Raw genomic sequence first — 10,981 nt, forward strand, 5'->3', positions numbered from 1 at the left:
TCCCCCCGGATGGGGATTTGGAGCCCAAAAAGCCGGACATGTCCGGGAAAATCCGGACGTATGGTAACCCTAGCTAAAAGGCTCTCTTGGTTTATCTTTTACATCTGGAGAAAGGTTTGGCCTAAAGTGATAGAAATAAAACAGTTAATTGGGTACCAGGTGCAGTAAATAATTGTCTGCATAAGAAACTCCGTCATCTGGCCTTAGCTAAGGTCCAATAATTCGAAATGACATCACTTGTTTGTTAAAGGGTATAAAAAAATAATCTCTTAAAGGGTCATTGCTTATACCTGTCTGAACAAGTTGGAGCTGGGGTCTAAGTACCCTTGGCTTTAGCCCATTTGTAAGTATCTTGATCAAATGCTTATAAATGTTTTGTTACCAGATGTAGAAAACTGCTTAATTATTTAGGCTTTTCAGGCATGTTTAAAGCAATTGTATAAATACCATTTGGCCTTTGGATTTAACAAAGGACTTTATGGTTAAATTATCATCCTGCATAATAAATAATAATAATTCCAACAAGAGGCAATTCAGAATATTAGTACTTTTTTTGTTTCTTTTGAGGTATAACTTTGATCACTTAATCCTTCTCTGGGATACCTATGCCCGGACCATGAAGGTGATAGCACATTAACCACAGAATTCTGCTGGAGCTGCCAATAGAAATCAGGAAGATGCTTTTTAAAAACAAAACAAAACTGTTTTTTGTCTAATATAACATGACAAACTCAGCAACCTCTCCTTGAGGCCCCACTGACAACCACTCGCAAAGATACCCTAAACATTACTTTTCATAACCACCACCTTCTGATAAGCTTAGCGGACACTGCCCAGCTTCCTACATGTATAATTTTTAAAGTAAAGGGGTGCCAATTTTATCTAAAATAAATAGATTATCTTATTTTAGTACCTTAAATTTTCCCTGTACTACTTTACACTTCATGATAAGAAATACCTTGGCAGACAGTGAGGTTATCTAACTGCAAATCTTTAGTTATCTAAAGCTGAGGTTCCCAGCTGTGGTCTGTGGACTTCCGGTGGTGTGTGGACCAATCTCTGGTTGTATGTGGCTCAAACTTGGAAGGTGCTGAGCACTCTGGGCCAATCCAGCAAAGCACTTCAAATATTTCACTGAAAATCAATGGTCTAAGTCAAGTCATAGTGCTGCTGGCTCTCTTCCTTGATTCCAGCTGCTAAATTATATAAGAGACAGCTAGAAATACAGGAAATACCTTTGCACTATTACTTTTTCATGTAAACAATATATGAAGCTGCTGTAGGGATTTGATGTAATAGCAAATGGGAGGGAAGACAGGCTGAACAATTGTATAGAAGATGTGAAGGCAAAGAGACAATCTTTCTGTTATGGGCCAGCCACACTGCGAAAAAATTTGAGAACCCCTGATTTAAAGGGACTGTGTATCACAGTATATTGATATAAAGGAAAGTTATATTGGCATAACTACAATTCTTAGGGGTGTGAAAAATCCACACTACTGAGAGACATAGTTAAACCATCCTAACCTTTGGTGTAGACAGCGCTAGTCAATGGAGGGATTCTTCTGTCGACCCAGCTACCGCCTCTCTGAGTTAGCCCTGTCCCCTCGTCAAGGGATTATGGATCAAAGGATGGAAGGCTAGAGCCTTGTTAGGAAGCTCTCAGCCTTACATAGCAGGCCGCTGTGCTTAGCACACAGCCCCCCCAAACAGACCAGACAATAAATTTCAATCAGGAATGCAGTCCAGTCTCATCTCTCAGTGACCAGAAATCCTAAGATCTCCCTGGCATAGTAACCACCTCTTAACCTTGGAAATCAGCCAGTTCCTAACTGACATCCATTTGGGAATTAGTTTCCAGAGAGTTAAAGCACCGCAACAGGGACTCTTAATTGCCAGGATATCTGTTTTTTAGTGTCTGTTCACAAGTGTGTATTGACCTAGTGCTAATAAGATTTACTTGCACCAATGGAGAGGAGAATATACGGAACCCCACAGCAGGTACAGCTTTGCATGCTACAGTGTTCCTTATACAGAATTCTTAAGCTGACTTTACCCAGGAGAGAATATTAGACATGGACTCGCCCATCAACATCCAGGGAAAGAAATATTGGTGCCAATGGATTAAAAAGTAGAAAGTAATTTAGCAATGTGTCAATTTGGTACCAACAAAACATCACTAGTCTACTTTCATCAGCTGAAGAAACAACAAATACTAAATGACAATGATCACTTCTACAGAATACCAAAAGCCTGTCACTGGAAGAGATCTTCCAAAGGAAAGTGAGTGACAAGCCAATATCGATGATATTTAATTGGATATTGGCTGAAAAATAAGCCAGATAATATTTGTTTATCAGGTGTTTGATAGATTAGCAAATTTAACATTATACACCATGAATGTCAATACACTACAGAGAGACAGATGGGCTGTATAGTGTCCTATAGCTCTGCATCCTGTAAGTCAGCTTTTAAAATGTCTAATCTTTAGATAAAAGATTCTACGTGACTGTCAGTATTTAGCACAGTTATTATTCATTTGTCAAAGCACTTTATTTTTACCCCTTGTATTTCAAATTGAGCAGAAACGAAACACCACCTGATTTGCACCTGTAAAGAAATTTTTCAGGGCTTCTGGAATAATACCCCACAGGTCCCAGAGGACACTGACAATATTACCACACAATAGTCTTAGCTGAAGATACAAAACTCAATCAGACATAGTGAATGATTCTTTCAGACCTGATCATTTAGACATGTGCTGTAACACTGGATTGATTTCAAATTTAGGGGCCATTGTGACGGTTCGGTCACAGAGATCCCCTTGGGACTGTCACCTGATGTGCTGAAATTACCCCTGAGCCCATTTTCCCTGCCAGCTTGGGACTCCAGAACCCTGTCTTGTTGAGCCAGACCTACTAGCCTACTGCAACACAGACCCAGAGTCTGGGCCACGCCCCCAAAGCTGCAGACTTTAACCAAAAACAGCTCAGCAGGTTACCTCTCCAGCATCCAGACACGCAGTTCTCAATGGGATCCAAACTCCAAATAAATCAGTTTTACTCTGTATAAAGCTTATACAGGGTTAATTCGTAAATTGTTCGCCCTCTATAGCACTGATAGAGAGATAAAAAGTAGGATTTAAGTGGTTTCAAGTAATAACAGACAGAACAAAGTAAGTCACCAAGCAAAATAAAGCAAAAACACACAAGTCTAAGCCTAATACATTAAGAAACTGATTACAGGTAATATCTCACCCTCAGAGATGTTCCAATAAGCTTCTTTCACAGACTAGACTCCTTCCTAGTCTGGGCCCAATCCTTTCCCCTGGCACACTCCTTGTTAGTTCCAGCAGACATCTCAGGTGGTAAGCAGGGGTTTTCTCATGACTGGCCGCCTCTTTGTCCTGCTCCACCCCCTTTTATAGCTTTGGCACAAGGCAGGAATCTTTTGTATATCTGGGTCCCCACCTCTCCTTCTAAATGGAAAAGTACCAGATTTAAGTTGGATTTCATTATCAGGTGACATGATGAATCCTGTGGGATTTGTTCATCAAGTGGGTTAGTAACAGAACTATTGTAACATGAAAGTTGGGATAGGGACATGCTGAACCTGGGGCTGTCAAGGCTGGATCCCCACTTTGAACTTTAGGGTACAAATGTAGGGGCCTGCATGAAAACTTTTAAGCTTAACTACCAGCTTAGCTCTGGTTCTGCTGCCACCATTTCAATGGATTCCATTCCTGGGAAACCTTGAAAAACCTTCACCAAATTCCTGGTGAATACAGATCCAAACCCCTTGGATCTTAAAACAAGGAGAAATTAACCATTCCCCTCCTTCCTCCCACCAACTCCTGGTGAATCAAGATCCAAACCCCTTGGATCTTGAACAAGGAAAAATCAATTAGGTTCTTAAAAAGAAGGTTTTTAATTAAAGAAAAAGGTAAAAATCATCTCTGTAAAATCAGTATGGAAATTAACCTTACAGGGTAATCAAACTTAAAGAGCTCAGAGGACTCCCCTCTAGTCTTAGGTTCAAAGTACAGCAAACAAAGATAAACACTCTGGTAAAAGGTACATTTACAAGTTGAGATAAACAAAGGAAAACTAACATGCCTTGCCTGGCTGTTTACTTACAAGTTTGAAATAGGAGAGACTTGCTTAGAAAGATGTGGAGAACCTGGATTGATGTCTGGTTCCTCTCAGTCCCGAGACGAACATACTCCCAAACAAAGAACACAAACAAAAGCCTTCCCCCCCCAAGATTTGAAAGTATCTTGTCCCCTTATTGGTCCTTTAGGTCAGATGCCAGCCAGGTTACCTGAGCTTCTTAACCCTTTACAGGGAAAAGGATTTTGGAGTCTCTGGCCAGGAGGGATTTTATAGTACTGTACACAGGACAGCTGTTACCCTTCCCTTTATAGTTATGACAGGAGCATATGAGGGTGGCAGCTTCGAAGTGCTGCTCGACCCACCCTGCTCAGGTGTACTTTATCCCATGGCTTATGATGGTGACAGCTTGGCGGTGCTGTTCAACCCACCCTACTGAGTCCAGGGATACATAAGGGGTCAGCTTGGGAGTGCTGATTAACCCAGTCGTCTGATTCTGGGGCTGGAAGAACCAAGCCCTGGGGAACCTAGGTCCTGCAGGATAGGTCTATTGGGAGGGAACTTGCAGAAGGGAGAAGTAGAGCTCCATATGAGAACACAAGTAGTACATTGATAGAATTACAGAAACACCTCCCCCCCCCAGAAGAGTAACCCTAATAACTGAGCATACCTCAAAGTAACGGGCAAATCTGGCAACAAATTGATGGAGGAATGTGGACAACATGTGACCCTAATCATGTGGTACTTGTTGAGTAATTGCTGCGGAGAGGGGAAACTGAGGCACAGACCTGTGTAAACTGTTTTCCTTTTTCAGACTAAATTCCATTTGCGAGGTCTCTCTCTCATAGAATATTTGGTAATGTTCTGTAACTTTTAAGTTAAGAATCGTGCTTAGAATAACTGTAGGACTATGCAATAAGGAGTTAGAGTTGTGCCTTAAAAGTAAACATTTTAGAGCAATACTGTGACTGTGTGAAAGGGCTTTTATCATTAGTGAGATAAGGGAAGTAGAGATGGCTGAAAAAAATCCCTTGGTTGCTCGCTTGAGACAGGAGAAAACCAACTATATATAATGGAAGAGCAGAAACCAGGGGAGCTCCCGAAGCTTACCTAATTTGAAAAAAGATGCTGGCAGCTCTCGCTGATTCATTATCCCAGACAGAAGAGAATGGGATTATCACTTCCCATTAACAGGGACCTGAATTAGTACAGAGCACTTATGCAGGATTAAATTCTGACAAAAACGACCCTGGGGGCTGTGGATATAGAACACCTAACCTGGAATGAACTAGTGGCAAAAATCAAACAGGCAGGGGATTTGCTGCAAGAGACTGGTGTATTAAAAAGACAAATCAGCAAAAAGACTACCTCAGAGTCAGTACAGGCAATCACATTTGCGAATAATGGTCCTCACTCTGCCAGTCACCCTCCCAGTTATAATCCCCCTCCCTCCCACAACCCTGGGCAGCGCCGACCCTGGGAGACCCTTAGGAACATGATTTGGATGGAGCTGGTGAAGTTAGGGGAGGATATGATCATCAGCCCCTCAGCACAAGCAGTACATTGATAAAATTACAGACTCCCCCCAGAAGAGTAACCCTAATAAATGAGTGTACCCCAAAGTAACAGGCAAATCTGGTAACAGATAGGGAGTGGGGAGACTGTGTGGGTTGTAACCATGTGGAGTACCTAACTGAAAAAGTAATTAAATCATTCAGTGTTAGCAGCACCTCTGAACATATAGAATGTTTACTTTTTACCAGCAAAATCCCATTGGCAGCCACAAATCGAGAGGTAATTGCACAAATCTTTCCTGAAATAAGTCAGCAGAACTATGCTGGGAAAGACAAATTCAGCATTGGTGTAACTCCATAAACATCAACTGATTTACAGCAGGGATGAATTTGGCCCAATCTCCTTTTCTGTTAGCTTTCTTTCATTGTATTGTTTTTCATTCAGTGCAATGAGGACTAACTTAAGAGATATGAAGGCAAAAAATACCACTATAGTCTAAAAATATTGCTCTATAAAAGTAATATAAACTATTTAGAGTTAGCTGCATGCATTTTTGCCAAGTTCAGCATCTGCCACCAGGTCCACTGCAGGAACTTTTTCAGCATCCAGCTAGGTTGTACCTGCCGCACACAGAGGAGCAGGTGACACCATGTGTAGGATATTACCTGATTGGACCAGGTATTCTTCATGTACTTTGTATAAAGCTCAACTGGTGGAAATTCATGTTGATTCAGCAAATAGGTAATCAGATTCTTTGTTTAAAATAATGCAGTGGGCTAAAGAAGAGAAACAGAAAACACTTCACTTTCCTGCAGAAATTGGGCATCTTTTTCCTTAGTGTCCATATGCACAAGGGATACAATTTTTAAAAGCACCCATGTGACTCAGGAGCCCAAGTCCCATTTTCAAAATTAACTTAGGCACTTAGGATCCTAAGGCACCATTGACCTTTCAATGAGACATGGGATCCTAAAAGCCTGTAGTGCTCACAATGTCTCGGCAGAAAGCAAAAAATATGACAATAACAAAAAATGTATAATACAACTAGGGAAACAATTTCAAACCACCTAAGTGAGGTAGGTGGCTAAATCCCATTTTCCAAAATGACTTAAGCACTTAGGGCCCGATTTTCAAAGACAATGAGGCACAAAAGGATGCAGACAGGTAACTGGTGGGATTTATGTGCTTGTGAAAATCCCATTAGGTGCCTACCTTCAGCTTTAGGTACCTCAATATGTTTGAAAATATGGTCCTACATGCCCAAGTCATTTTGGAAAATGGGAGTTAGCCAACTAACTCACTTAGAGGGTTTGAAAAATTTTCCCTAGATTTATTATTTTTAGTTATTGTGACATTTTTGCCTTCCACTGAAGCATTCTGGGCATTACCAGGTGGATCTATGGTCTAACCAGTAAACTCAGAAGTTATGGAATACAAAACTCTTCTGGAATATACATAGGAACTACTAGACTGAATCAGACCATGCTCCATGTAGTCCAGTATCCCACCTCTGTCAGTCAAGGAAGGTGGAAGAAATCCCTTTGCCAAACCTGAGGTCAAAGATCATTTCTTTTTTTCCATATGTACCCAAATTTATAGTCCAAAGTTGTTTATAAGCTAAGATACTAAACAGCTGTTTAAAGTTAAAATTTCCCAGACCATAACAGAGCCTGTTAATATGTACAAGTGTATAAGATTTGAAAAAGAAATAGTGTCCAAACATTGCACAATAAGCAACAGATCTTTAATCACTAATCATGTCAGTGTAGTTCAGGAATACTCTTTAGGAGAAGCATCTATAAGACCTTTAGCCATCTTCATATAGAAAATATACGAACTTTGGACTAGCCATCATGGGAAACAGGAGGTCTTAGCGTTCCAAGTAGTAATTTTAGAATAACTACAAAATACTAGCAATATTAACTAACATTTACAGTGCACTTTTCATCCAGAATGATATGAACTGAAACATCCCAAACCATACACAAGAACAACTCCATCCTCTCCTGAAATACTGCCTCCAGTGGGCTGTTCAAAAACAGTTCAATCAGAAACAGAAAACAAAACAAGTTAGGAAACAAAGTCAAGTAGTTCAAAGTCAGATAAATCAGTGCTCTTAATATGTATCCTGGTTTACTTGTATCCACATTTTAAAGGTGTAACTGAGGATATCTGCAGCTACTATATATGTAGAAAATTACACATGAAAACTTTTAAACCACATAGATGAGATGAACGAGTATTAAAGTTAATTTTTAGAATAGTTTTGAAATAAAACAGACTAGAATTTACCCAAGGAAAAAAGACAAAACTAAATGAGTCTTCAGGAGAAACACATTGGGATGATGATCAGGAATTATCTAACACACCATAATTATCCAGCACAATCTTCCCCACCCCCCTTTTGCCTCACAGTTTATTAGAGGACAATCATACTGTACCTTTAAACACACACACTGTCCCCTAATCTCCTTTGTGGTCTCAAACTTTATCAGCACAATGTTTTTACACAATAAATGATTTATGCATTAATCTTAACTGTATGCTGGTGGGATTCTGGTTTTAAAATCAAGGAGCTATTAACTTAAGAGGGATGGAATGGTCGGCTAGCTAATGGTGGAGCCAAGGAACAGGAGAGTATTTGTGAAAAAATCAATGCCTATATGGAATGTATTATGCTTAATGGATATTAATAGAGTTGTGTAAATAATTTACTCGGCAAATTTAGTCTCTTTATCTGCTTGCAGAATGGCTAAAAGCTGATCACCAGTTCCTTAAATGTATTTGGTATTCTAATTTACTTCATTAAAAAAAAAAACTTTTATTTTTAAACCCCAAGATAGTTGATTAAATAGTTTGCTGTGAGTATTCAGAACTCACTATTTGGCCTTTGTTGTTGCAGTTGATCCCATAGATCACACAGTAGGGCCAGAATAGATAACTCAAAATCAAGCACCCAATGGGGCTTTGATTCTTTCAGGCTCAGAGAGGCTAGCAATTTAGGCATCAGACAAATAGGATTAGAGAATGAGGAAAATTTTAAATTTTTTCCTTTCTGAGTCATAGACAACTTGCCCAAAGCATCTTTCCTGTAAAAGTTAGGCTACTATAAGATTTATTGGCTGCGTGCAAAAAATAAGTTTTTAATTTTTTCTTATTGCAGCCAGAAAATCATGAGGGGTGTCCTGGTTCTTGTTGAGAAGACTTGTTTAGTGAGTTGAACTGCCTCTGTGCCAGGGATTTGGAAAGGGTTATTATTATATGTGTTGGCCCACTGCAATGTGAGGCAGCATCACATTCCTTACAAAATATAGCAATTCCAGGATAAAGTTTTTATGTGGATCCAGTGAAGGTTTTAAAGCATTTTTATAAGGTCCGTTTACATCAGAAATACATGGGGGTTTTTTGTACAGTTTTAATTCTTTTTCCTGCTGAAGACAATTGGAGAACTAGTTATATGTCAGCAGACATCCCATGCAAATGAAACCTGTATAACTGGAAGAGGCAGCAGGGCTGGATTAAGGCACAAACAATGCAGGCCTGGGCATAGGGCCTGAGCTCCTGGTGTCACAATATGAGGCTAGAGTCTAAGCTGTCTTTAGAAAATAAGTTAACCTGAAACTGAAATCGTAACCCGAGCGTAACCAATGGAATGAAATCTGCCTGCCTGAGTCTGCGGCTAGCATCCAGCAAGAGGACCTTACACTACCACCAGGGCAGACCAGTTGCTGTGGAGGGACCCATTGTGGTGCTGCTGGAGGGGCTTGCCACTGCTAGCCCAAGCAAAGGTGGGGCCAAGGTGGGGGATGGGGAAACAGAGCTCCCCCACCAACTGGGGTGTGCTAAGTTCCTCCAACTGTTGAAATCCAGCGCTGCAGAGTAGTGATTTTTTTCTTTAAAACTCCCCAGCTATTTAAATACTGTGAAACGATATCCCGACTCATATCCAAATCCCATTTACCTTATTAGTTCATCTGCCTGTAGCTGTTGCATGATATTTTACCCCCGTCTCCAGCTGATTTCATCCAGGAACCGTTAATTCTCTTGAATATTCTATTCCAGAAGATGAGGACTCATGCTTTGAGAAGCTCAGTGAGACAATAAGCACACAGATAACCTGATTGTCATTGTTCACTCAAGCAGCTTTGCATTTCATCAGTCAGAAAACAAAAATTCTCTTCATATTAAATTGACTATTATTAAAAAAAAAAGTCAGGCAGGCAGCAAATGGAACTGCATTTTGCTTGCATTCTGCAAAATGAATACACATGTGCCTCACTTCTGTGCAAAATCCTGCTGATAAAAAATTGACTAATACTTGGCACTTTTGGTCAAACATTTTTACTCTAATTCAGTTTAAAAAAGGAAGCAATTCATCCAGAAAAATCAGTTTAAAATGTCATTGACATTTATTTCCTTGTTATATAAAACATTTATTTTAGTTAACTAGGTAGGTCATCTCATTTCCAAAATTATGTTTTCCAAATTTCATGTGTGCTTTGAGATTTCAAATATTTGCCCTTTGGAAGCTAACAAAAAACTTATTTCATAATGTTCTAAGAATAGCCTTTCACATTAATATATGTGGTTGAGAAAAGAAATAGAGTAAAAATCTCACATTTCACTCTATTATTAATAATAAACATTTATATTGTAGTAGCACCTAAAGGGCACAACCAGGTTGGGCCGCATTGCAGTAGACACAATTAAAACATGTAGTGAATGACAGCCCCTGCCCCAAAGAGCTTACAGTCTAAAGCAAGGGTGGCCAAACTGTGGCCCGCGGGCTGGATCCGGCCCCTCAGGGCTTTGGATCCGCCCCCCGGGATTGCCCCCCATGGCGCCGCGGGCCCTGTGCCGCTCTCAGAAGTGGCCGGCACCACTTCCCTATGGCCCTGGGGTGGGGTGGGGGCAGAGGGCTCCGTGCGTTGCCCTTGCCTCCAGGCAGCGCCCCCCGCAGCTCCCATTGGCCGGGAACGGGGAACCGCAGCCAATGGGAGCTTCGGGGGAGGTACCTGGAGGCGCGGCAAGGGCAGAGCACGCGGAGCCCTCCGTCCCTCCTCCCCCAGGGGCCGCAGTGCTTCCTGGAGCAGTGTGGCGTGGGGCCAGGGCAGGCATGCAGGGAGCCTGCCCTGGCCCTGGTGCATGCTGCTGCCACCCCGGAGCCCAAACCCCACCTGCACTCCACCCCCCAAATCCCTGCCCTAAGCCCCCTGCCTGTACCTCGCACCCCTCCTGCACCCCAGCTCCCTGCCCTGAGCCCCCTGCCGCACCCTGAGCCCCCTCACACAGTCTGCACCCCTGCTGAGCCCCCTCCTGCACCCCAAACCCCTTCCCAGAGCCCCCTCATACACCCC

At 41.5% G+C, this 10,981-nt stretch overlaps 2 protein-coding genes across 3 annotated transcripts in view; both read right to left on the reverse strand.

Moving 5' to 3' along the window:
• LOC117878348 (craniofacial development protein 2-like) overlaps positions 1-5,259 on the reverse strand; it is a 16,370-nt gene extending 11,111 nt beyond the window's left edge. Inside the window, exon 1 of the mRNA XM_034772520.1 lies at positions 5,220-5,259. Within this exon, the coding sequence (XP_034628411.1) occupies positions 5,220-5,259 (40 nt within the window). The remainder of the gene's footprint in view (positions 1-5,219) is intronic.
• Positions 1-10,614, reverse strand: part of LOC117877794 (kynurenine/alpha-aminoadipate aminotransferase, mitochondrial-like) — a 49,563-nt gene extending 38,949 nt beyond the window's left edge. The window contains exon 1 of one of the 2 annotated variants that reach the window (XM_034771289.1): positions 9,586-10,614. The gene's annotated coding sequence lies outside the window, so the exon portion shown is untranslated. Of the gene's footprint in view, positions 1-3,257; positions 3,303-9,585 lie in introns of those variants that run through there. The other variant, XM_034771290.1, reaches the window with a different exon arrangement.
• Between the last annotated feature and the right edge of the window lie 367 nt (positions 10,615-10,981).

This window comes from Trachemys scripta, chromosome 5 (genome assembly GCF_013100865.1).
Source record: "Trachemys scripta elegans isolate TJP31775 chromosome 5, CAS_Tse_1.0, whole genome shotgun sequence".
Classification (NCBI taxonomy): Eukaryota; Metazoa; Chordata; order Testudines; family Emydidae; genus Trachemys; species Trachemys scripta.